The sequence below is a fragment of the Falco punctatus genome (genome assembly GCF_963210335.1).
Source record: "Falco punctatus genome assembly, chromosome: Z".
Taxonomy (NCBI): domain Eukaryota; kingdom Metazoa; phylum Chordata; class Aves; order Falconiformes; family Falconidae; genus Falco; species Falco punctatus.
This window is the reverse complement of record NC_137586.1, coordinates 30139131-30164271: the sequence shown is the minus strand read 5'-3', so window position 1 is coordinate 30164271 and position 25141 is coordinate 30139131. Positions and strand designations below refer to the sequence as shown.

At 39.3% G+C, this 25141-nt stretch overlaps 1 protein-coding gene across 2 annotated transcripts in view; it reads left to right on the top strand.

Annotated features, from left to right (window-relative positions):
* Positions 1-25141, top strand: part of LOC308056535 (histone-arginine methyltransferase CARM1-like) — an 81894-nt gene that overhangs the window by 26355 nt on the left and 30398 nt on the right. For both annotated transcript variants that reach the window (XM_080372092.1, XM_080372093.1), the window contains exons 2-4: positions 3049-3174; positions 18101-18207; positions 18411-18515. In XM_080372092.1, the coding sequence (XP_080228218.1) occupies positions 3049-3174; positions 18101-18207; positions 18411-18515 (338 nt within the window). The remainder of the gene's footprint in view (positions 1-3048; positions 3175-18100; positions 18208-18410; positions 18516-25141) is intronic.

Below are 25141 nucleotides of genomic sequence, written 5' to 3'. Positions count from 1 at the left end.
AATGGCAATACTGTTTTTTACAGAACTGTTGCATACAAAAATGCCAATACAGCTATGCTATATCAATGTGCTTATGTGAGAGTTCAAAAGAAGTCCCTATCAGTTCTGTGTGCTTCTGATTCAGTGGGGTAACAGGCCTTTGCTTTAGGTACACCACTGTCTCAAAATTTCCTACGGGCCACCTCAGTAAAGAGCCTGGCTCTATCTTCTCAAAGACCTCCACATAGGTGTTAGGTCCCCTGAAAGCCATCTCCAGGCTGAATAAACATCCCATTTTGGGCCTCCAGTAAAAAAAAAAAAAAAAAAAAGCATTGATAACATCATAGAAAGTTTGTATTGGAAGGGATCTTAAAGATCATCTAGTTCCAACCCCCCAGCCATGGGCAGGGACACCTTCCACTAGACCAGGCTGCTCAAAGCCCCGTCCAGCCTGGCCTTGAGCACTTCCAGGGATGGGGCATCCACAGCTCCTCTGGGCAACCTGTTCCACTGCCTCACCACCCTCGTAGTGAAGGATTTTTTCCTAATACCTCATCTAAATCTACCCTCTTTCAGTTTCAAAACGTTACCCCACATCCTGTTATTACACTCGCTGATAAAGAGTCGCTCTCCATCTTTCCTGTAGACCCCCTTTAAGTACTGGAAGGCTGCCTAAGGTCTCCCTGGAGCCTTCTCTTCTCTAGGCCAAAGAACCTCAGCTCAGCCTCTCTCCACAGCAGAGGTGTTCCACCCCTCTGATCATTTTTGTGGCCCCACTCTGGACCCACTCAAGCAGGTTCATGTCTTTCCTGTGCTGGTGGCTCCAGTGCTGAACACAGGACTCCAGCTGGGGTCTCATAAGAGCAGAGCAGAGGGGCAGAACCACCTCCCTCGACCTGCTGGCCACGCTTCTTTTGATGCGGCCCCGGATATGGTTGGTTTCTGGGCTGCGAGCACACACTGCCAGCTCTTGTCCAGTTCTTCATCCACTGATATCCCCAAGTCCTTCTCTACATGGCTGCTTTCAATCCACTCATTGCCCAGACTGTATCCATGTTTGGGCTTGTCCCAGCCCAGTGCAGATCAGTATGTATGAACTGAGATACAAGTAAAAAGACAATTTCATGTGTGTGCCGAGAGTGAGCTAGAAATGTGTTGATTCACTCCTGTATTGCTGTACATTGAGAGTATATTGTTTTTATAGCTAGCATGAGTGTTTTCTTAGTATTGAATACTCTAAATAGCTGATGCAGGTTATATAAATTTTTGAAAGTTCATGTGGAAGATGACATTGATGGTTATAAGTGGAAGAAAAACTTGCATATTGAGAAATGTAAAAGCAATGTGCTTCAGCCAGGACTTCTGGAACAGCAGAAGTCCATGTGCCAACCACTGTGCAAATCTATGAAATACTTCAGCAAACTGTAGTAATCAGAGTTAATTAGGGAACGGCAGCGCATGGTGTACAAAAAGAGTACACCAGTGGAGCTGGCTCTGTTCAGCCCAGGGAACAGAAGGCTGAGTGTGCCTTCCTTTAAAGAATGGTGACAGATGGTAGCAAGGCCAATGGTCTGCCTTCAATTTGTTCACAAGCCTAAATTATGGAAGAGGCTACAAATACAAATGAGCATGCAGATGTAAAAGTGTGCCAGCCCAGGTAGGACATATCCCCTTTCTTGACAACATTTTTTGCCTGATTAAACTCTGCTTACTAAGTGGAACACAGTATCTCTTCTGTTCACTTCTCTTCACAGCACATGCTGTGAAGCATAAGGCTTAAAAAAATGCACTGGATGCCTGCATGGTGTGTATCTATATGTCTTCTCACTCTGGTCCTTCAAACCTTATTGGCAGAACATATACTCAGCAGTGTATAATTAGCTTTCCAGTGAGCTTTTAATAATAATTCCTTTTTTATTTCTTTTTTCAAGGTGTGTGTTTTCTTCCCCTTCATTCTGGCTTTCCTTCGTTGTTTTTTTCTCTTGCATACTTTTTAGTATTGCATTGTATTGTTTTTCTGCGTTACTGCCAATTGTGAACTTTTGCTTTTAGCTCTCTTTTTGCCTCTGTTTTGCCTTAAACTTTCTACTTTTTCTAGTTCTGGTGGGGGATTTTGTTTGTTTTGGTTTATACCTTATCCCTAGAAGCATGAAATATGCATGGGAGAGCATAATAAACATTTGTTGTCAGCAAAGTGGACTAAAATGCGTGAAAGAATGGTCCAGGAATATGAAGTCCTGGAGCTTTGCTGCTTGAGTGATGAAGATACATATAACGCAGAATACCCATAACTTAAAAGCTTTACTGATTGTAGCCCGTGTTCATAGCTGCCATCTGCATGAAGTTCCCTTTCAGACCTCTTTCAGTTTTCTGAAAGTGCTAAAGTGCATCTTGCTTTGATGTGCTCACGCAGTTGCCTCCTGACAGCTGTGTGGCCGATCATGAGACGGTGTGTACTGATGTACTGCACCACTTAAGCCTCTGATACTGGATTCCCCTCCCCAAAGAGCACAGTACATAGGCTTGCCCTCTGCTTTTCCTAGCTCTGAAGTACTGGTGTGTTCTTCTTTGTCTGATTTTTCTCTCATGTGGTAGGTTTGTTGAGATTAGTCATGCATGGTGTGGTACGTAGTGTGTTTTTACTAGAAAAAGCTGGTTTACTTCTCATTTAGTCAATGTTACTGTTCTCTGACTCTTTACCCTGACATTTCATTTGCCAGAGCAGCATCTCTAGAGGTTGCCAGGACATTGGCACACAGAGTTACAGAAGCAGAAGTAGGAAAAAAGTTAATTTTAGACCTTATTAGGATCCGGGTAAAAATTCAGTCAGGTCTTTTTCTATATTCTGAGGACAGGGCAACTTCAAGAAACTATGGTGATAACTGTGATGGAAACTGTCAGTTACTGAAGAATTGGCTTAAGAATCATGTTAGAGAAAGTGTATTTTCACCAAGATGTCTACTTCAGATACATGGTTATGTATGTTGTTAATCAAAAAGGACATGTAGTTCTTTATATTGTTTTGGTTTTAACTGCTAAAAGTTTTCTAAAGTACTTTTTTCCCTTCAGCTGATGGAGTCTGTGTGTTTAAATGCTTGGTTAACAGAGACACTGAATACTGTCGTGTGGGAAAACAGTCTGTGTTAATTACGCTGGGATACCACAGTGCCTTGCTTCATTTCAAATCACAAGCTGGTAAGTGCATCTTGCATTTCTGAGTATCTGCACCTTCCTGCCATGCCATTGGTGACATTCGCTTTAAAATATGTCATCTTCTACCTCTGTTTCATGCTGGGTATTTAAATATTACATTTGTTATGAAGATTTGTGCAACTTCATTTGCATCTAACACTCCAGCTGCCTTTTGTGGAGTACGGACCATTCACACAGCAGACATAACATTTTTGCAGAACTACAGATTAATTTTCTGAAGAAGGCAAATGCAGATAACACATTCAGATGCAGATAACACTTAACTTCATAAACGCTAATAACTGGTAAATTTAATGCTTGGTGTGGGCAATCTGCCACTGGTTTCTCCCCATTCAGAAACTGTCTGCAGCTCTGTTTCTCAGTAGAGGTAACAGGGGTAGTTTAACATACACCTGCAGTCCTTAGGTGTGTGTAGTGATGCTGAAAAAGAAACCCACTCTGTTGCAGAAACATGACTGTATTTTCGTAGAATGTTGAAGTCTGTATTTTTATAATTCTACCTGACTTGCGGTTTTGTAAATCAAACACATGATACTTTTTAATATGTGCTATCCTCGTACCAAATTTTGGAAAAGCATTCTTAGTTTTTACACAAGGTAATTCAGAAGGCTGCCTGTTTATTCTGAGTAATGTTAAACAGTTGCATGATTCTACGAGCACAACTCATTTTGAAATTCTGTAACTGTAGGTAACATACAATGTCCTCTTTAGGAATAAGCAGGAGTTCTTATATAGCAACCTATATCAGTACGCCTGGTGATTTCCAGGAGGCCATTGTAGTTATTTCCATTGTATATTGTATGGCACAGAGCAATTGGATTTGATTTTTGGCAGCTAATTTAAAGACACATACATGTTTCAAAGCATCAGGTGCTGAGAATTTTATGGGTTTCAATGGGTTTGTTTGTGCTGTGAGTTGCTAGTTCTGTGTCATGTAGACACAACTTGACTCCCACTCTACTAGAAAAATACAGGTTTTAGACTAACCTGATTTTTTCAGTTGGGTGCCAAATCTTGGTGGCCTTTGAAGTCCCACCTGGTTACAGCCTTTCATCTATATCTGCCAAGAAAAATGTTTCCAACCTCTTACCTTACTAGAACAATACCAATTTAGGCTAAGAATGTGAGTGTCTGTTGGCTTTTTTGTCTGTGTATCTGAGTGTCACAGTTCAGTATTGTGCTTCCTTTGAGTTAATTCTCTTGAGATGCAATACAATACTCTCTTACAGAGACCCACATCATAACTGAAGTGATAACTGACATTAGGTTGTTTACTGATTTATTAGCTCACTGCTGAGATAATTAGCTAGTAATTAAGGAGAACAGGCAAGTTTTTCAGTACTTCAATGCTACCATGTCTTGCCTACCTAGGAAGTTTCTGATTCCAAAAGGCACTGATAATGCCTTGGGACCCCAAGGCAAAAGAATTTTCTTTTAGTGTTCTTCCCTACCTTTACAAACAAGTATTCGAAAAACTATCCCACAAATTTCTGTACAGTTTGGTATTTTTGCCTGAGAGGAGTGCCTTGAAGATTAAGTGGTGAATTCAGTCTTCTCTTTAGCTATATCCAGCAGTGATTTGTATTTATTAACATAACTTCATGCTGTGAAATAGATAAGAACAGTATAGGTAGGTCTCTTAATTTATTGCTTGTGATTGCTTGTTAATGTGACAAAATGGAGTGTTTTCTCTATATTTTTCATCTTTAAAACTCAGGGGGAAAGAAATTGAAATGGCCTGTTAGTCCTTGTAACAACTCATGGATAAAACAACAGGAATGTAATGGATTGGTCAAAGTAAAGTCTGTTCACATTAACTGGCAAACCTGTTGATATCAAAGGGAATGTGTTGGGTGCTGTGTTAAGCTGAAAGTTACTTACATGATATTATTTCCCCGTGCCATAGGAGTAGCTTGCTGGTAGCTTCTTCTACGTGTCCAGTATATCAAATACACCTAGTCTTGAGAAATTTACATGGTTTTACAAAGAAGTCAAGACCATAGAGTGGAAGCTAACCTTTTGTTGTGTGCTGTGTACAAGTGTAGGTGTTACTGTCAGTTCTATGTCTTTGCAAATGTGTATATGTGTGTAATAAATAAAACTAAAGCTGTTCTTAAAAAATGGACTGAAAACTCCTTTTTCATACATTAAAAGAGTTACGAAAATGCATTGTAAAAGTCTTAGGTTTTTTAAGTCCTCTGTCTTTCAGGAAGATAGAGGAAGATGGGGAGTGAGGAACAGAGGGAGAGGGAAATTCATGCCCTGCTTGTGCCTACACAGAGAGTTGCTGTTCTGGTTCCAGCATTTAGACAGTCATAAATCATAGACTGTATCTTTCATTTCCTGCTGAACATATGTTATCCATCTGAGTAGGATCAAGCAAGCAATAAAAACGAAAAGTTAGTAGCCTACAGGCTTTTCTTTCAAAAACAGAGATCATTTATCTGTAACAGACCAACCAACCAGTCTGTAGCTCATCTGTGGCAGACTTGGTATGTAGCTCTCTACTCCTTGGTGGAAATGGCCTGCTTAATTTAGCATGGAATTAGTTCATGAGCACAGGATGAATTGTTCTTTCAGGGTTGTGGTATAATGCACGTTCCTTTCTTTGAAACCTCATAACCTGGTCTCCAGCCACTTCCATAGTGTATCCATGCATTGGACATGCCAATAGTTTACTAGCAAAACTCACCTTGAAAGTTGCCTGCCAGCTGTAATAGCTGTGCCACTTACATAGAAGCACAATACAGGAAGAAAAAAAAGTGTTATTTACAGTTTTCTGTTACTTATAGCATATAGTATTTATGGATCTCCACATAAAGAACTGAGCTAGAGACATATGAGTGTGTGTGTGTATCTGTAGAGAGACAGAGATATGTGAAATATTTTAAAGGCATACATGGAATTTTGTGTGTGTAAGCATACACGTTGTTACTGCAGTATACTTCAAACAAAGGAACATGTATGTCTTATGGTGATTTTTTCCCCAAAATTATTATTTCATGTAATGGCATATAGATCTGATGAGCTATGATGCCATTAGCAAGTCACGCAGTGCAGAAGAAACTGAACAATGGGTGCTGGGGCCTTGGTATATAAACTATACTCACTGGGAAAGAAGGCAAGAATGAAGGGTGTGTTTACTATGTCTAGTCTGATTACATAGACTAAACGACCACTGATGACATTTATTCCTGGAGGGCATATTTTGATTTAATTTAATCCAGAAGGATTCCAGTTAGTGTGTACTGAGACCACTTGGTCATGCAAACCAGAGCAACTGTAAGTGGGTACAGCTAATGAATATGTCTCAAGACCTACAGGTTGCAAGGAAGCTGTTCAGCTGTTTAAATCTAAGAATTTGTGTCAAATAATAAATTATATGAAGTACCAAATGACTCTCAGGTTTCTTGCTGGTTTTCTGTTTAAAGTAGTAATTCTGGTTTTCAGAAAAGAAAAAAAAGAAGTTTTGTTACCTGCATCTTGTTTTATTTGAGGTAATTTAGAAAGCAATTCAATTCACAAATGTCTAATCTTGCAGTTTGAAATTCGTGGAGATATTTTATTGTGTAAACAATGAGGTGCAACTTATTGAGAGGAGAACTTAATGCATTGACTGTAATTGCATCTCTGCAATTCACATTGATTTTTAAATCCAGCATTTGCTAGTCTCAGAGAAGTGGTAGGAGGTTGTACTACTGGAGCGACTTAAAAAAAAGAACAGAAAGGTTTTTACTTTTAAGCCATACTACATGAAATGTTGTAATCCCTAACTTCTCACCTCTGGGCCAGAAACTTTGGTTCTGTGCCATACTCCAGTTTCTAAATTACTCCACTGTCAAAAAGTGGCTCTGAGCTTTGTAAGTGCTTTTTCCGAGTTAATTCATTTATGCGGCTGACACAAACAGCTGGGTGGGCTTTGGGAGCATGCAGCAAACAGTTCAGCCAGAACAGATTAAGTGTCTGATGGAAATTTTCCAGGCTGTATATGGAGCTTCGGACTGTGGTGTGCAAGAACGTATACCCATGATGTGATTTTGGAGACTGCTGGTCTCCTTGCGAATCTTTAACAGAGAGGCTGCCACCAGCCATACCTCCTGCTGTGTCTGTACCCATTAGTCCTGCTGTTCAAACCTCTGGGTTTGCCATTGTCTCACTGTGGTTTTCTGTGCCATTACTTTTATTGATCCAGTTAGAGGCAGCCATTTGCAAGTTTTGTGGTGTTCTGAGCTGCCTCACTGTGTGTGTTCAAGGTGGCAGGATCTACAGGGAAGCTCAGGATCACTTACGGCATTACTTGTGTCTCCAGGCTTTCCCTGAACATTTCTGTGGGAATGATTTTAGCATTAGCATTTTAAAGTATTGGTTGATTCTGATTCCTGGAGGACAAAATAAAGGGAATTGTAAAAAGATCAATCACTTCTCCCTGGGGTTTGGGTAACTCATAACATTCTGGTATTTTCAGTGGGTTTATTCTGGGCTGGTTTTTTGCTAGTTAGTATTACTGTTTGGCTTACCAGATATGGTCTGATATTTTTTTTCTTTTCTTCTGTAGGCAAGTAATTTAGGGTGATTTTCCCACACTCTTAGGAAAAATTACTCTATGGAGGATTTTAAATGCATTGATTTTTTACTCCTGTCTGCCTGTTGTTGTGGTTTAACTGCAGCTGGCAACTAAGCACCATGCAGCTGCATGCTCAGCCCCCCACCCCACCTACCCCCCAACAGCGCAATGGGGAGGAGAATCGAGGAAAAGGTAAACCTCATGGGTTGAGAGAAGCACAATTTAATAATTGAAAAGAAACAAAATATCATTATTGTAATAATAATAGTAATAACAACAATTGTAATGAAGAGGAGAGAGGAAAAGAATAAAAACTCAAAAAAAAACAACCAGTGAATTGCAATACAATTGCTCACCACCTGCTGACCGATGCCCAGTGGGTCCTTGAGCAGCAATCAGAGGGCCCTGGCCAACTCCCCTCCCCCCCCCCCCCCCCCCCATTATATATGCTAAGCGTGATGTTCCATGGTATGGAATATCCCTTTGGCTAGTTCAGGTCAACTGTCCTGCTTATTCTCCCTCCCAGTTTCTTGTGTACCTGCTCACTGGCAGAGTAGGGGAAACTTGAAAAGTCCTGGATTTAGAGTAAGCACTACTTAGCAACAACTGGAACATCAATGTTTTATCAACATTATTCTCATACTAAATCTAGAACACAGCACTGTACCAGCTACTAAGAAAAATAATTAACTCTATCCCAGCCAAAAGCAGGACACCTGTAAATGACAATATTGCAGTGCCAATTCTGTGTTGAAGGTGGCAACATGCTTGTATTGGGAATTTGCCCAATCATTCAGGGTGTTTAAATATCCATTTAGTTCTAATGTCTTATGTTCTGGAAAAGTGGAAGAGATTGGGGGTGGATGAGTGGATAGTTGTTTAAAACAGACAGCACAGCCCAGTGAGGCAAGCTGTATCTTAGACATGTTGGCAGTATTTTGAAAATTAATAGCTGCTAATTCAGTGCTACCAGATAGTGTTTTCATGTGGGGCACATCTGTGGCCACAAGCCTAGAAGGGGCTCTTGCTATTTTTACATACCAAGACTTTTCAGCATTCTGGCTATTTAAAACCAGAAAACACAAGTGAACCACCTGCATCAACCACATCTTAATATTTCCATTTCATCCAGCTACACTGTATACTTAACCAAAAGATCTTCCTTCATTAAACTGTAATTTATATTTTGAGGAAGCTTGTTTACATAAAAATAATCCATTCTTTTGAGGAAGAATAACAGAAGGGGTCTAATCCCTCCTAGTTTAATGGTTCCCAAAGTATAGTTTAACTTCAGAAGTTTTGCAATAGCACAATAATTTGTACAAGCTTTATGTAAATTTTACTAAAACTTAAAAACCCATTTCTCACTCAGTTGTGTAATACAACTCTAATGGCTGTTCTAAAGAAATTGAAACATTTATATTTAGATACTTTATAATGCCATTTTACAAATAATGACTATTCTTTCTGTAACATTTTTGTGTGAGATTGACACAGTGGGGGAAGCATTTGCATCTGCTAGTTCACACTGCTTTGGAGTATGGTTGCAGCTTGAAATTAAAGGTTCTTTAATATGCTTCTTGATAATAACTGTTTTATCAATTTGGCTTCATTTTTGGTTTATATCAAAGTGACTCACTAATGAGTGGAATGTTCTATTGGAAGGAAATAGATTTTAGTTAGGAAGTTTAGCTTGGAGGTGATAAGAGTATTTTGCTTTCTGCTTACCAAAGTAAGCATATATTACTGACGCTAAAAATAGAAAAGGTTTTTGTTTTGTGAAAAGTATGACCTAGGAAACTTAATAATGAGATTTGGAACATGTGGCATCCAGTTCCTGATGTGGAATGACACAAGGCCATCAGTCATGTTTCCTGTAAAAATGCACAGCTGATTGAGACCCCTGTACACTGATGAAATGCTTACTGACTGAATTGCTAAGCATCTAGTTCTCCTGTGCTGACACTTGAAGTGATTCACTCACTAGCGTGCCTGGGACAAAATCATTCCCATTGTACAAATCCAGACTCATTTAAAAAGTACAAAAGAAGGCTACAGGACTTCGCTGAGTAAGTAGCACTGTGGTAAGTGACCTAGGCTGCAAATTATGATTTAATATTCAGTAATGTTCACAACAAAATGATCTAGTGCTGATATAAATAGTAGTAAACAAGTTCTTAAAATTAACAGAATCCTGTTATTCTAATCTGCTGTGTTTATGGCAATGAATAGCTGTATAATTGATTGAAAGGTATAACACAAAGAGAATAATATTTTGGATAAATTGTCAAGCTGGTGTAAACCCAAGTATTTGTGGGAGCTTTTTCTTTTGAGTCTGTGTGGTGAATGATGTTGGAATTTTACTAGGCTACTTGTAATAGGTGTCAATGTGAATTTCTGAGGTCTAATACTTACAACTGAATAGAAGCAAACAGATTTTCTTCCTCATTGGGAAATAACACTCCAGCCTCAGATATCTTGGATAGTATCTGGCCTTGATAAGCTTACTATTACTGCATGTTTCACTTCATTGCAAAGCAGTCATTTTAATATTTGGGTATTTTGCAATTCTCTTGTTCCAAATGAAAGACTGTCTCACTTGTTAACAGGAGGCAGTCTGACCTGTCTGGTCATTTGGTATAGTCTTCTGTTGAGTTATGGACTTACTTCCATTCACTTTTTTCAAATGTGGCCAAAGTTATGACTGTACACCTCCCATCAGTTACAGGCCAAATATACTGCTTAAGGTGGGTGCTGTGTTTTTAATAACAACCTGCAGGAGGTAATGCAAAATAATGTGGGAGAAGTGCTTTTCTATGTCTGTTATGCTAATCGCCTTAGCTCAGAAAATCTAACAGCTGCTGGTAAAATATATTTTTTTAATGATTTATTGCAAATAGCATTATTTTGGATTGCTGCTGTATGGAGTTTGTGAGTTTTTATTCCCCATTGAGTTTTCTTTCCCTTACTCTGTGTACGCTGGTGTTGTGGTTCAACCCCAGCCAGCAGCAAAGCCCCACACAGCCGCTCACTTGCTCTCCCTGCAGTGGGATGGGGCTGTGGATTGGAAGAGTAGAAGTGAGAAAACTTGTGGGTTGAGATAAAGACAGTTTAATAGGTAAAGCAAACCAAAGCAAGGAGTTCATTCACCACTTCCCATGGGCAGGCGGGTGCTCAGCCATCCCCAGGAAAGCCGGGCTCCATCACACCTAACAGTCACTTGGGAAGACAAACACCATAATGCTGAATGTCTTCCCCTGTCCTTCTTCCCCCAGCTTGGCATCATATGCTACGGAAGATCCCTTTGGCTAGCTTGGGTCACCTGTCCTGGCTGTATCCCCACCCAGTTTCCCGTGCCCCTCCAGCCCTCTCACTGGCAGGGCCCAAGGAACTGGAAAGTCTTTGATTTGGTATAAACATCACCCAGCAACAACTAAAAACATCGTGTACTATTAGCATTGCTTTCACACCAAATCCAAAACACAGAGCTGCATCAGTGACTAAAGAGAAAATTAACTCTGTCCCAGCTGAAACCAGGACAGTTGGGGAGTTTTCCCCTTTCCCAACAACCTTCCAGGTTTATTACTGGAGCCTTTTTGTTTGTGTGTTCCTTCTCCAGCCTCTTCCACTTTGGTGTGGTGAGAGGCTCCATCTGTTTTGAGCAGATGGGTGAGGTGTGCTGTGTGATAGCTTGTGTTTGTGTGTCTGTGTCTTCTGCTTTGAGGATAAGCATTTCGTAAAGAGAAATCAGTACAGCATATCTGCTTTTGCAGGGTGCAGCCATTTGAGTGACAATTTACCACGAATGGAGTATGAATGTACCTGCAGGAAAGGCTACAGGGGCCTGGGGCTTCTGCTCTCTGTTTTGGGAAGGGAGCAGTACGAAAGAGACACCAGAAGCACAGCTCTTTGGAAGGATACTGCTGTTGTCTTTGATCATGGGAACCAATTTCAGCTGGCCTTTATTCAGTTTCTGCAGTTCAGTTTTTAGGCTATCAGTGCAGTAATATCCCCAGAATATCTCTGACAAGTTATCAGACTGTATAATTGATTAGCATGGGTTTAATGGCCAACAGCAAACGTTGGTTAGCTGAGGTGCGTAGTTAGTCAAAACTTTACAGCCAAGTGCAACTTTCTGTCAAGGCAAAAGTTTTAAAATTAATTTCTGTTTTCAGACTTTAATTGAAAAAAATAAAAGGACGGGGGGGGGGGGGGAGCAGAGAATGAGAAATAAAAATCCTAAGCCTGTCTTTCAAAGAAAATGTCTGAGAGTTACATTTTTTATGTTGTTTGCAATTATTTGCAGGGGATTATGGTTTTTTTCCCTCTTCCTCAACAAGATCCTTGTGAAAGCACTTCAGCCCACAGGAATGGGAGTTTTCCTTGCCTTCTCAATGGCTAAGAAAAAAGGATAAATTTACACCTGTCTTCTGAAAGCTAATAATGCATTCTGTAAGACAAGGTTTGCTCTGAAGAAGCATTTATTACAGGGTAGACTAGAATATGAACTAGGCTTTTTTTGCTGTTTCCTGGTAGCTGCAACCTTATATACAATAAACGCGAGGAAGCATACCCCTTACTGGAAGGTGATTGAGTTGTGAAGTAAGAGCTTGCATGCAGGCAGTTAGTGAAGAGTGCTAGTGAGTTTAAGTTACTTTCCAAATTTATTTTTTACTTTTAAAACAGAGACAGTTTGACTTGCTGGAATTAATTATTTTCTGTGTTATGGGCCATAGAACACAAGCTTCAATTCACATCAAGGAGGACTTTTGTTCCATTAAAAACACAGGTGTTTTAAATCCAGTTTATTTCAGCAGGTAAAATGCATAGATTTAAGTGCTGTGTAGTACTTAGAGCAGTGACTGCAGGTCTTGTAGATGCACCCAGCACTTGAGCAAGTTTTGCAGCTAATTCTGCTGTGCTGGAAGTAAATTAGTGTTCAGATTAGCTAATACAAACCAGATTAGGCTGCATACTCATACTGGTCTTCATTCCAATATTCTCCATTATTTTCAGAACAATCTTCAGATGAGGGTCCTTGAAAGAGAAATATCTGTGGTTTTGGGGGGAGTTTTGAGTTAGGCAGGAGTCTGAGACACTGAAAAGGTATAGATGAAAAGGAAATAAATATGTCAGCTTACCTCTGTCCTCAAGAATATCATGTCATTCTTGTTGGAGTAGGTACTGGAGGTTTACAATGCATGGGAAAGAGTAAATGCACTGTAAGAGTTAAATTTTAAAACCTTGATTCCTTCATTTGCCACTCTTGGAACATAGTTATAACACTTGCAAAGTTTTGAGGGTGTTTTCAACCTGAAGTGATTGGAGTGGTAGGGTCACAAGGGTTTGTTTTTCTGTCAGTGAAAATTATTTCTCTGAAGACAGCCAAAACGGTTCAAAAAGACTCACTGCCATCTTCCCAATTTGCAGTTTTTTTCAGAGAATAATGTAAAAGAAAGAGTTTTGAGGGTGAAATAAGGTGGCTGTGCATAGCATAAAGAAGCACTTCATCAAGAAGCACTTCTGCCCTCGCTCCCCTCCATGCACGTTAATTTTGGATTTTACAGGATAGATTTTTGCTTATATATATCCCCTGATAAGCCACAAAACTTTGTCAGCAATCAGGACCTTTTTCTTTATAGAAAAAAGGCTAAAAGCCTGCTTGATTTGCTCAAGGTAATAGAAGTAGTCTCTCAGGACTAGATAGAAGACTCTTGAAGGGGTGACACTTGAAACACTACAGTCAGATGACTAGGCAACACCCTTCAGTAAAAAAGCATTATACTTGAGTCTGCTTTTGAAAAGGTGATAGAAGATTTGAAGAGTCTACCTGATTGTTCCCTGAGATGAGAGAATCAATTCCTTACATTATCAAAGGAAAAGATACATAGAGTACTGGAACATTGATGAAGGCTATAGGGCTCAGGATTAACAAAAAATATTCTTTGGCTATTCTTGAAAAATATTTTACTGACTTTCAGTTCTGTATGGTTGACTCTTGGTTGCAAAACAGAGTACATGACCCACCAGCATTCTAGCCTGTCAGTGAACCAAACTGGTTTTGGTGTAGATCCTTCTGATCCCCTTACTTTAAATAAAGAAGAAAATCCAGGTTTTATAAAAACCAAGATCAGTTCTGGATTTTTTTCCCCCATATGACAGATTAAGTTCCCACATTCTTAGGAAGATCAAAATTAAATTTAGTTTTACAGACCTTGATCAATATGCAGATAAATCCATTATTTCGTATCACAAGCAGGATAAGAGAGGTTTCTTTACAGAAAATATAGGAAGAAAACAGCTTAGTGTATTTGCATGCAGAAGCAAATGGAGACAAGACAGGCTGTTTTAAGTTGTTGGATATAGAAAATAGACGTGCTGGATATAGAAAAGGGACTTGAGATCAATTGTTTTCTTTCTTCTGGGGCAGTCTAGAAAAGGAAGAAACGTGGTGTTCCTTGTCCATGCTAAAGAAAAATAAACCTGCTTCTCCATAGTATGGGGTCCTTATTTGGGAAAATTTCTTAAAGCTTCAGCATGTCTTACTTTCAAATTTATTTCTTGTGTCAGTCATGTGCAGACTGTTCACAATACTTCCATTTTTTCTATACTAGGTATCAAAAATTTATTATTTGGCACTTTGCCCTGTCACATAAATGAATGTGTATCTGAACTCTCAGACAATATTTGAAATGGGTAGCAATTGTTATGAATAATTCCTAGGCAATTTGCATTCCCTGAGAGATTTCCATTTATAATCCTTTGACTTTTGCATTCAAACCAAAAACAAAATCCCAAATTCACATCTCCAACAGTAATTCCTTCCTTAAAACATGTTCCTCAGTTTGTAACTGTTTACTTATAATTTCCCTCAAGCAGTAAGTAGAAGCAGCTAAAAGCTTTTTGATGAATGTTTATTTATAAGTGTTGAGGGTAAACTAACACCCACTCAATAGATGAGAAAAAGAAAAGAGGAGCAAATTCGTGCTGTAAGGGGGTTTTCCACAGTACATTCAATCAGTGCAGGATCAGACAAGGCCATGAGGAATTCTCAGAGGTAGAATCATTAAGTTTTCCTAGATAAGTTGTAAACCAGTGCCCTTGGTTGCTGTTCCTTTTTTCACAAGAGTGTATTTTTCACTTCCCATCCAACAACAGCAACTAAATTTATATTTCTATTTTTATGCTCAGATGTTTTTTCTCACAGTGTTAGCCACTGATGAATGTGTAGCATGTGGAGTTGGGATTTAAAGTTTGCAAAAACATTGAGATGTATTAGATCTAACACTGTTCCTATTCTTATTGCTGAATCTTTACTGCCATTTAATAGAGAAGGTTTTAATTCTGTAGTTTTCTTCAGGCTGATGAATGACATGAGATACTTTTCTGCTCTGTAGTCTTCCAGAACCTCTTGGATCTTGCACATAGTCTATCAAGAAAATTTTAAGGGCATCTGAGGTCCATTATGAAAGATTGTGGAGGAACTCTGTCAACCTCTTGTTCTTTCTGTTTTGATGTATGCTTCAACTCAGTACTAGTTTTCTAATTCGCCAGCACTCTGGAGAGCTCCAGCAACAAACGTCTTTGGGTAGGAAGAAGTACTGTATCACAAGGAAATCATATATTTTTTTCATAGAATCAAAGAGTAATTCAATTGGAAGAGAGCTCATCTGATCAAGCCACCTTTGCAAAGCAGGTTCAGCCCCAGATTGCTCAGAGCTTTGTACAGTTATGTTTTGAAAAATTCCAAGGATAAAAATTTATACAGCATAACCTCTTTAGCCTTTCCAGTTTTTCTTACAGTACTGTGGTTTTGAAATCCATTCTCATTCCTGGACTCCAGAGACACCACCAAAGTTATTTTTCTGAGCTACCAAAAAGTTTCTACAGAGGTAAAAAAAATAATGTGTGAAGAGTGAATAGAAAAGAAAGCATGTCACTGCATCTGTAGCGTCGTACCTTCAGATGGGGAAGTGTGTGTGGGGGGATAAAAAAAAAAATTGGGAGAGGCTTAAGACAGTGAGTGACTGTCTGGAAAAAAATATTCACTGTCCAGTGTCAGACTTCCTTCTGGTTTTGTCTCTTCATGCAGAGAAAGAACAGAAGAACTGATCTGGTTTAAGCTGACTTCTGTATCTGCCAGCAGAAAATTTGCATTGGCTGTAACTTGGGCCACTCTTCATTGTCATGGTCCAGTCACTTACTGGGTCATTTTGACCATCACCCCTGTGTGGGAGTGAAAAGGGCATGTTGATGGTATTTGTACCTTTTCATGGCAATTTACAATTACTTCTGGAACAACTTAATTATTTTGAGGCCCCCCATATTACCCAAAATTTGGATGTTGAGTGTGGCATCTTCTTCCTACTGGATCTGACAGGCCATAAGTAACAAAGTGGGACTTTCTTCCACCTGGAATTAATGTGGGAGTATTCCACAAGGTGGCGACAGGTAGCTCTATAGCAGATTTCCTCAGCAGGTGAAGTGCATTTGAATAAGCTGGTGAGTTGTGTTTTACAATTTCTGCCACCCTTATGGTCTTCTATTAGAGTAAGGTTAAACTGACCTGTTCATTCATAGCAGAGTACTGCTGTGATGCTTCTTAGAGTTATTGTTTCAGACTTTCAACAAAATTATTTCATTGCATACATTAGACTGGTCATAATTTCGACTGAGAGAAATGGCTTGAACTCTGGGTGCTTACAAGTGGGCTTCATTACATAGGGTAGCCCAGAGGTTCAAGGGACTGTGCCCTCAACTGGTTTGAACTTCTCTGAAGAAGTATGCTGGCTGTCAGGTTTTGGTGTGAAGTTCTTACAGTGAAACAATATATGAGTGCCCCAAATGTGGAGCTTTTTCCATCCAGTTTTCCAGTTTTAGTGATTTCTAGCTAAATAAAACTGGAAAATGTGGATAATAATAACAGAAATTTGTGATGCTTTTGCTGAATTCTATGCTGTTTTTATTGTACACGTTTCCCCAGAATTTAAATTTTTCTACTGAGGATCTCTGTCACAACCATACTTAAAAATACTTTTTTGGCCCATTAAAGATAACTTTGCAACAACCATGGTTATGTTGGGATGTTTGTCTCCATTCCCCAAAAGCATGACATAGAGCTTGTCCCAACTTCCAAAGCTACAGGGAAAGTCACTTGCTATCTTTTGCATCTGTTTTCTTTTGTAGCTGCCTGCTTCCTGCAGTGGAAGAGGATCAGTGCAACCAAATCTCTGCTTTGAGGATTTCAGTATTTCCTGAAATGATGAAGGAAATTGTCCTTGGTTACTGTATTGAGAAGTCTGTTAATTATGTGTTTCTGCTGACTTCAGACCCTTTGTTTCAAAGGCCATTCAAAATACTGAATTACCTAATTATCTCGAAATAATTAGAGCACTTGGCATGTACTTCCCACTGCACAGTTAGATGCTTCAGGCAGCTGCTATTTTTACTTGAACTGTTGTAGGAGTTTTCTGTCTCTCTGGTTTAGCAAATTATGAATGCGGTGTTGTCTGATTGCTCTGTCTTCTTTTGTCTTTGTATGAATAGAAGATGCAAGACTTCCATCCCTGATTTTATTGTTGTCGTCTATGCTTCCTTCCTGATAATTTTTCCTTACAGTGCTTTTTCTAAATACTTTCTCCACTTACTGGCATGTACCTTAATTGTGGGCATGAAAGAATTACCTTAAGCTTGGGGGTTTGTTTGACCTTAAAAGATAGGGACAAAAGCTCTTGTGTGAACTGGTTATTTATTTTTTACATCCACATTTTTTCCTATTGCTTACCTAATGTTAGAAGTGATCTTGTCCGCAGAAGCCAAAGGGCTTTAGCTTTTATCTAGGCTGTTTCTAAAGGATGATGACATGGTCCACAGCCTGGCTTTTTAGGCCAATTAAATTTGAGTGGTTTATTCTAGTTTGTAAACCTCCTGACTCACATCCATGCATTTCACAATAACCCTAGGTGGTTCTCTATGACGAGCTCCATGTAGTGTAGATTAACCTGAAATGGTAGGTTGAGGCTTATGTTCAGTTCTTAACTCTGTTAAGTTCACTATCACAGGTGTTTGCAGGAGTTAGCTAACCTGAATGGGGAATATTTGTCAACGTTGTTGCATGTATCCAGGTGCTTCTTAAAATCTTTTGATGCTGGCCAGATCTTTGCAACAGCTTTTGTCTGTTTAATGCAGTTTGAAACTGTTTACTGTGTATTTATGAACACCATAATCCAAATGAAGCATTCCTCTCAAGTGTGACTGCATGTGTTCTTATCTTGTCATTGGATGTTTATTGTAATTTTTATCTTTGTGTTTTTCGCTATCTTTGTGTCTTTTTTTCTTTTCCAGAATACAATACATTTTCAAATGCATTGAACAGATCCTGTAGCCAAAAGAAGGAGAACTCTCTGTTCAGTCAGCGAACAGATGAAGCATCTGCTGCTCAGTATTTTCAGGTAACGAAACTTCACTGCCAGTTTGTGAAATCTAAGTTATTGTTGTTTACTCGACCTTAGTCACCAGGTCAGTTAGAAAGATAGCTTAGGTTTATTCAGAGGGTGGTCAGGACCTTGGTAATTTAACTACCATGTAATTTAAGGTAAGATTGATAGGAGATAGGCTTTATCTTTTTTCTGTTTTTCCTCTCCTTCCCTTTTAGTTTTATGGCTGTCTATCTCAACAACAGAATATGATGCAGGATTTTGTGAGGACGGCCACTTATCACAGAGCTATCCTACAGAACCACGTAGATTTTACAGACAAGGTAAGCTCTGTTAAGAGTCTTAAATGTTCCGGTATACTGCTTAGGGTCTAAACTTCAGCTTGCCCTGTAAAGCAATACTGATCAGACTGGAGCCTTTTCTCACCTGGGACTTCATGCATGAATATATTAATTCATGTGTGCTTGATATAGTAATATTACTGTCAAGCACTTGGATGACAATGCATGATGGTGATGGTACATCCTCAGGATGAAGGGCACCAAACATGGACCCAAACACTAGCTACATTTGGCATCTTGGAGTTCACATACAATATTAGTTTCCTTATCTTAACTGTTGGATGTGTATTTGCTATTTTGCCATATAGTCTTGCAAATACCTGTGAAGGTATTCTAGTTTATGTCTCTATCATGGAGGTCTAGACTGAATTTTTTGCACCCCACAGCCATTACAAATTGAGCAAGCACATAAGTGGATGCTGTGACTTCGTTTGTACAAGGCAAAGATTTAGAAACAACGTAGAAACTTACAACTTCAATTGCCAAACTCATCTCTAAAATATGTATTTAGGTCTCGAAGACTACTGTAAGGAATAGATTGATGATTATTACTTCTTTACCAAGTCCTCTGCCTCCCACATTGTCCAAACCACAAACTTCAGCAAAAGATAAAAGAAAACTTACACTGGGGAAATGTAGGATAGTCTGTCTCCCAGCCACATACTAAGTCATTTTCTAATTTTATCTTTTTAGGCTACTTGAAATGCAAAGCATAGGACAAGTATATTTTTTACAACATTTTTTTACTTTGTTTTTTCTATTGCAATTAGTCACACTAACTAGAGACTTTCTGACACTCTCCAGGACCCCTCCACATGCACACTCTCCTCTGATTCCACCCTTAATACAGCAACAAATTTCAAATATAATCACATTATGCAGAAAGTTTCTCCTTTAGTAAGATTTTTAATTTATCAGCTTTCTAATTATGTTATTTTGATTTTATGTTGTGAGGCAAAGGAGGATGAAAGTTCTAATTTTCATTGTATCTTTCCTCAGTTGTGTCAATTTTTGTTGTCTCTTATTAGGTAGTCTTCCTTCTGAGGTCACTGTTCTCAGTCTTGTCTGTCTTTCTGTACAAAGGAATTGCACATGCCCTGTTATCATTTTTGCCCTCTTCCTCAATGTCACCATTAATTCTGCAGCACCTGTTTTGAGAATGATTGGCAGATGTTATGCATGGTATTGTAGACAATGCCATACAACTGATTTATACTGCAGAATTCTAACTTCCTAGTTATTTTTTAACTGTACTTCTCATAAAACTTGACTTTTTTTCCTGGGACTGCATCTGTCCATCGACGATTGATCTTCACCAAACAATTCATAATGGTGCCTAGGCTCTTTGTTGTTGTTCTTGTTGATGATGATTCATTTAGAACTTGGATGGTACATGATTAATATATCAGCACTGAGTTTAATTTGTGCATTGTCCAGTGGCCTACCTTAGCTAGCTCTCTCTGTTCTTTAATCACTGAGTGTTGTGTCGTCTGTATATCTTGCTATTGCACTGCTCATCTTTCTTAAGAAAATAATAAAACCCAGCAAAAACTATTGGACTACATGTGTCCTTCTGTAAGCAAATAGGTAGTCTGTAAGCAGCAGCCTGGCAGGAATATCAGCTGAGACCATGTAAGGTCTGTTTATGACGTTTGGGCAGCAGACTGCAAACAAAAACAATGGAGAAAATGAAGCTGCAATTACTATTTTTTTTTACCTTGTCATTTTTCTTGTCTTCTCTCATTTTTCCTTCCTTTCTTTCATCTTTCTGTGTGCATTTTCTTTTAGAAAGTGCCTCTGACTCTAACTCACGCCAGTACAAATGTCTTTATTGCATCACAGAAAAGAGTCTTTAATAACGTATAAGCAAATACCAGACAAAATATTTCCCTTTAAATGTGTAGCATGTTTATGGCCAAAACGAGGAGAGTTATAGGTGTGAAATTTTTCTGGATTGTTTTAAGATCGTTGTGTTTTAACTATTAATTATGTTCAGTAATTAATTCAAATTGAGCTGATAATTTTTCTTTGCTATGCAACTTAGGTAAACTATGCTTCTTTAAAAGCTACACTTAACTACTTACTTTCATAGAAATGAAACAAACCTTTAAGAAATGAAACAAATAGGTTTCAGTCTCTGTAATTTCTTTCAGGCCTGAGACAATCCTCTTCTATTTAATTCAATGAGGTTAGTAAACTAGTGATGTGCACAGGGCTGCTCCAGTTTGCTGTAGGCATCAGAATCAAACCCCAAAGCATGTGGTACTGGATGATACCAGCTGGGTAAGTGGTGCTGCTGTATCATTAATGGGTTACGTTTTGTACTGGAATGTGTAACTTGAATATATGGTGAAAGAAACAGCAGAGAGAGGAATTTATTTGCTATTGGTTTCCCATGTTATAATGCAAAAGGCAGATTTATCTCTGTAGGTAACATATCCATTCTGGTTTTGTGCCTGCAGTAAGGAATTCAGGTTTTGCATGCTCTGCATCTGTAGGAGAATTGTGCTGCTCTGCAGTAGTACAGCTTGGTTGCTTTTCCTCTTGGTTTATTTATTTTCCCAACTGTTGGAGATGCCTTGGCTTCTCTTCAGCATACCTAATAGTAAGACTGTTATAGGCTGAGTGCCACCTAGAAAATGATCTCTCTTTTTCCTGATTCTGTTGAGAAATAGCAATTGTCAGAATAAATGTAGCTGAAAAAGTTGAACTACCTACATTGTGGCAAAATGCTTTCCCATGAGAACCTGAGAAACCCATTGTGCTGAGACTTGATCTGTTGGAAATATAGCAACTATATTCATCTTACATCCAGAAACTGTAAGGCAGGCAGAAACATTTAATGATGGTAGTGAGGAGGTAAAAAAGGCAAAAAGGACATAATTATTTTAATACCTCCGTTTTTGGAAAAAGTTTTATTTAGTTACTATTTGCTTTGTTTCCTACCTACTGTGCATTCCCCCAATATATTTCTTTACCATCATTGCCTCCTTCCCTAAATTCTGTAGTAATTTATTCTACAAACACTTTTGCCTATAGTGAAGGAATATCTGGTGATAAAGTATATTTTTTTCTTATTCTAGGCTTTGGTTTTGAAAAAAACTTGTTACACTTTCTCACACAGATATTATCTGAGTTGTGTTGGACAAAATTATTTCTGGACCCTTTGAGAGGGTTCTTGATGATAAATTCAAACATTGTCTATCAGAGGTAAGCTGCTTCAGGACAAACTGAGGGTAGTGCTTGGATTGACCATTTATGTCTATTGAAGCTTAGAAGAGTAAGTAGAACTCATTCAGAATCTGAGGCTGGAATGTTCACAGTAATATTGTAATTCTTACTGGCATATACTCCTTTATATTTACTCTTAGAAGGAGTCACCTTAGAGCTTTCACTGGTTTTTTTAGTAAAACTTTGTCTTAGATTTTGAATTGTTTTAGAGCCAGAAGGGGAAGTTCAAAGTGTTTTAATTGGTTATGCTAAAAGAAAAAATGCTTATAACTAAATTTTACAGTAGCAGTGTAAAGTTTTTTTTCCAAACAGAGTAAAGGCTGACAAATTACTACTTCTTTTGAAAATAAGCCTTTTGGGTTTTTTCACACGTAGTCTATTTATGAATAGCTTACTTAAAAGCAAAGCATCTAGAACTAGGTGATCCTGAATGAAGGATCACACAAATTAACCATTCACATTGTGCAGTCAAAGGCATATGCTGGGGCTAGGGTGGAAGAGTATTTTCTGTATATAATCTTGCTGATACATAGTAATTTTGAATGATAAATGTCATTGTAGATATATGACATTTTTACTTTTATTTTTATGTGTTCACCCTGTTGTTGCTCTTCCTTGTTTGACCTCTGCCCCCCATACTTTTTATTTAAAACTGCTTTTCAGGACTCTAATTGTGCAAAAATCTTGTACACATGAGTACTTGCACATGTAATTCCCATTAAATTCACATTAGGAAAGCTATTCATCTGTGTAGCTGAAAGCAGGAGCAGTACTGAACTGCAGTCCTGTGATCAGGAGAGTAAGGTGTAGGTTATTCCTGATTCTCATGTCTGGTAATTGCTGAAGTAGCTGCATTCACATTTGAAAAGAAACACTGAAGCACATACAATCTACCACCTTTCCTCTCAGTATGCATGACATCGTCATCAGCCAGCTACTTGTTATTTATTTTAAAATTCTTCTTTTCAGAAAGAATCATACTAGTACTTTCACAGCACTTTGTCTTAATGACTGCTCTTAAAGCTCTGTTAGGATGCTTTTCCTTTCTAGTGGGGCTTTCTGTAGGAGGTACCAGTGATAACAGCAGTGCCACTTGGAGAACAAGGTGTGCCATTGCAAGATAACTGGATTAAAGTAATTTAGGTCAGGAAGAACTATGGACATCTCTAGTCTCACCTGTACTGAAAGCAGGGCCATCTAGACCAGGTTGCTTAACGTCTGTCCAGTTACCTTTTGAATGAATCCAAGGGTGGAGATGCCACAGACTCTGTAGGAAACTTCTTCCAGTGTCTGACAACCCTCATGGTGAAAAAGTTTTACTATATCTCTTGGAATTTCTTGTGTAACAACTTATGTCCGTGGCCTCTTGCCCTATTGCTGTGTGGTTCCTTCAAGAACAGTCTGTCTCAGTTCGTTAGGCATACGAAGACAGCAGTAAGCTCTCCTGTTTGCCTGCCTCCTCTTGCTAAAACCAGACAAACTGATTTCTCAAGCCTGTCTTTATATCTCATGTCCTTCAGTCCCCTCATTATCTTGGTGGACATCCATGGGACTTGCTGCAACATGTCAGTGTCTGTTTTGTGCTGGGGCCTTCCCCTGACCTATGCTGGCTGCGCTCGTGCTAACACAGGCAGTTACGCAGTTGGCCTGGGCTGCAAGGGCTGACTCATATTCAGGTTGCTGTTCAACAGGAGCACCCCAGGTCTCTTTTTTTCAACAAGTTGCTTTCTAGCAGTCATCCCCTCACTAGAGGCTGGGAATGTTTGTTAGCAACAGATTCAGTAGAATGGCTCCCCTGCTCAGCATATTGATCACCACTATCAGGAAGTTATCAAGACATTCCAGAAATCCCCTGGGTTGGGTGTGCCCCACCATACCACTGTTCCAGTAGGAACTGGGGTGGTTGAATTTCCCAATAAGTAATAAAACCTATGATCATGAGGCTTCCTCAAGAAGGCATAATTTCCCTCCTCCTCTTGATCAAGCAGTCTATAACAGATGCCTGCCTCAAAATATCTGTATCCCTACCCTGTGTCTTCTCATCCCTGCCTGTAAGCTCTCAGCTAGCTCATTGCCTGTTCCCAAAGCTCCATGCACTTGAGTCATTCTTTGCAGAGAGTACAACCCTTCCTCCTGACGTTCCCAGCCCATCCTTTCTGACAGCCTGTCACCATCCATCGCAGCATTAGCTGTGTAAGCTATCCCAGCATGTCTCTAATCCTTGTGAGACGAAAGCTGTGCACCTGTGCATGAACTTCATATTCCCTGTGTTTGTTTGTCATGCTATGTGTGCTTGTGTACATGCATCTCATATGGCTCCCCTGTTCTGCTGCTGTTACAAGGGGTGTATGGGGACCATCCATTGCCCTGTGTCCTGAACACTTCCCCTCATGCCTTCTCTTCGGGCTAAAATGACCTCCAGCTATATGTATCTAGTTTTTCAGCCCTCCTTGTTACGTTGGAAAACATAACAAAGATGCTCTCATGCCACTATTTCAGAGGATCCTGTCTTTCCTCAGCAGTCATCTTCCCTTAAGAAGGTACTGAGCTCATAAAAGCTGAATTTCTGATACCAGCTGCACAGCCAGGTGTTGATGTTCAGGGCTCTTGCCTCTAAAAAGAGCCTGTGAAGATCCCAACTATCTCCTGTTCAGCCTCCTTTGACAGTTCAGTCTGCTGCTTTCCATCCATTGCATCATACTTGGTGGCTCTCCACAGCCAGAGCCCACCTCCCCACAGGTTACCATCACTCCCAGACTTAGGGAGAGTCATCAGCCGTGCCATGCAGCCCAGCACCCACACCGCAACATCCTCCAGATATGCCTATGCCTTGTTGTGCAGCCTCCAGCAATTCCCACAACTGTATGGCATACATTTTCTGAGCCCCTTTTCCCCTTGCTTCACTAGTTACTGGACAAATGCTACCTCTGTGTCAGCTGCTTCAATTTAATGAAGATGCAAATGAGCACAGCAGAGTCTTAATGTAGGTCAGGAGTGAGCTTCTGAGGTTAATTTCTATCATGGTCACTCAGGGTGCTTCAGTTCACATTGTGGGGTAGTTTCAAAGTAAGCAAGAAGGATTAATTTTGGATTAAACTGAACTGGACTGAGATAGAATAAAATTAGACTAGAGTTAGTCTTATTAAATCATCCAGAAACAAAATGTTCTAATACAGCCATACCACCTGCTGATGTAGACATAGGTATAGTGTAAGAAATGGCATCAGAATTAGGTCTGGCACAAAAAGCCATACTTCTTCATTGTATCTTTTGTGTAGAACCTGAGCAGTTGACTCTTCTTATACTTCTCACATGTGCAGAGAGTAAGAAATACTGTATTTGTGGTTCCCATTGGATTTGGTTCCTACCAAACCTTC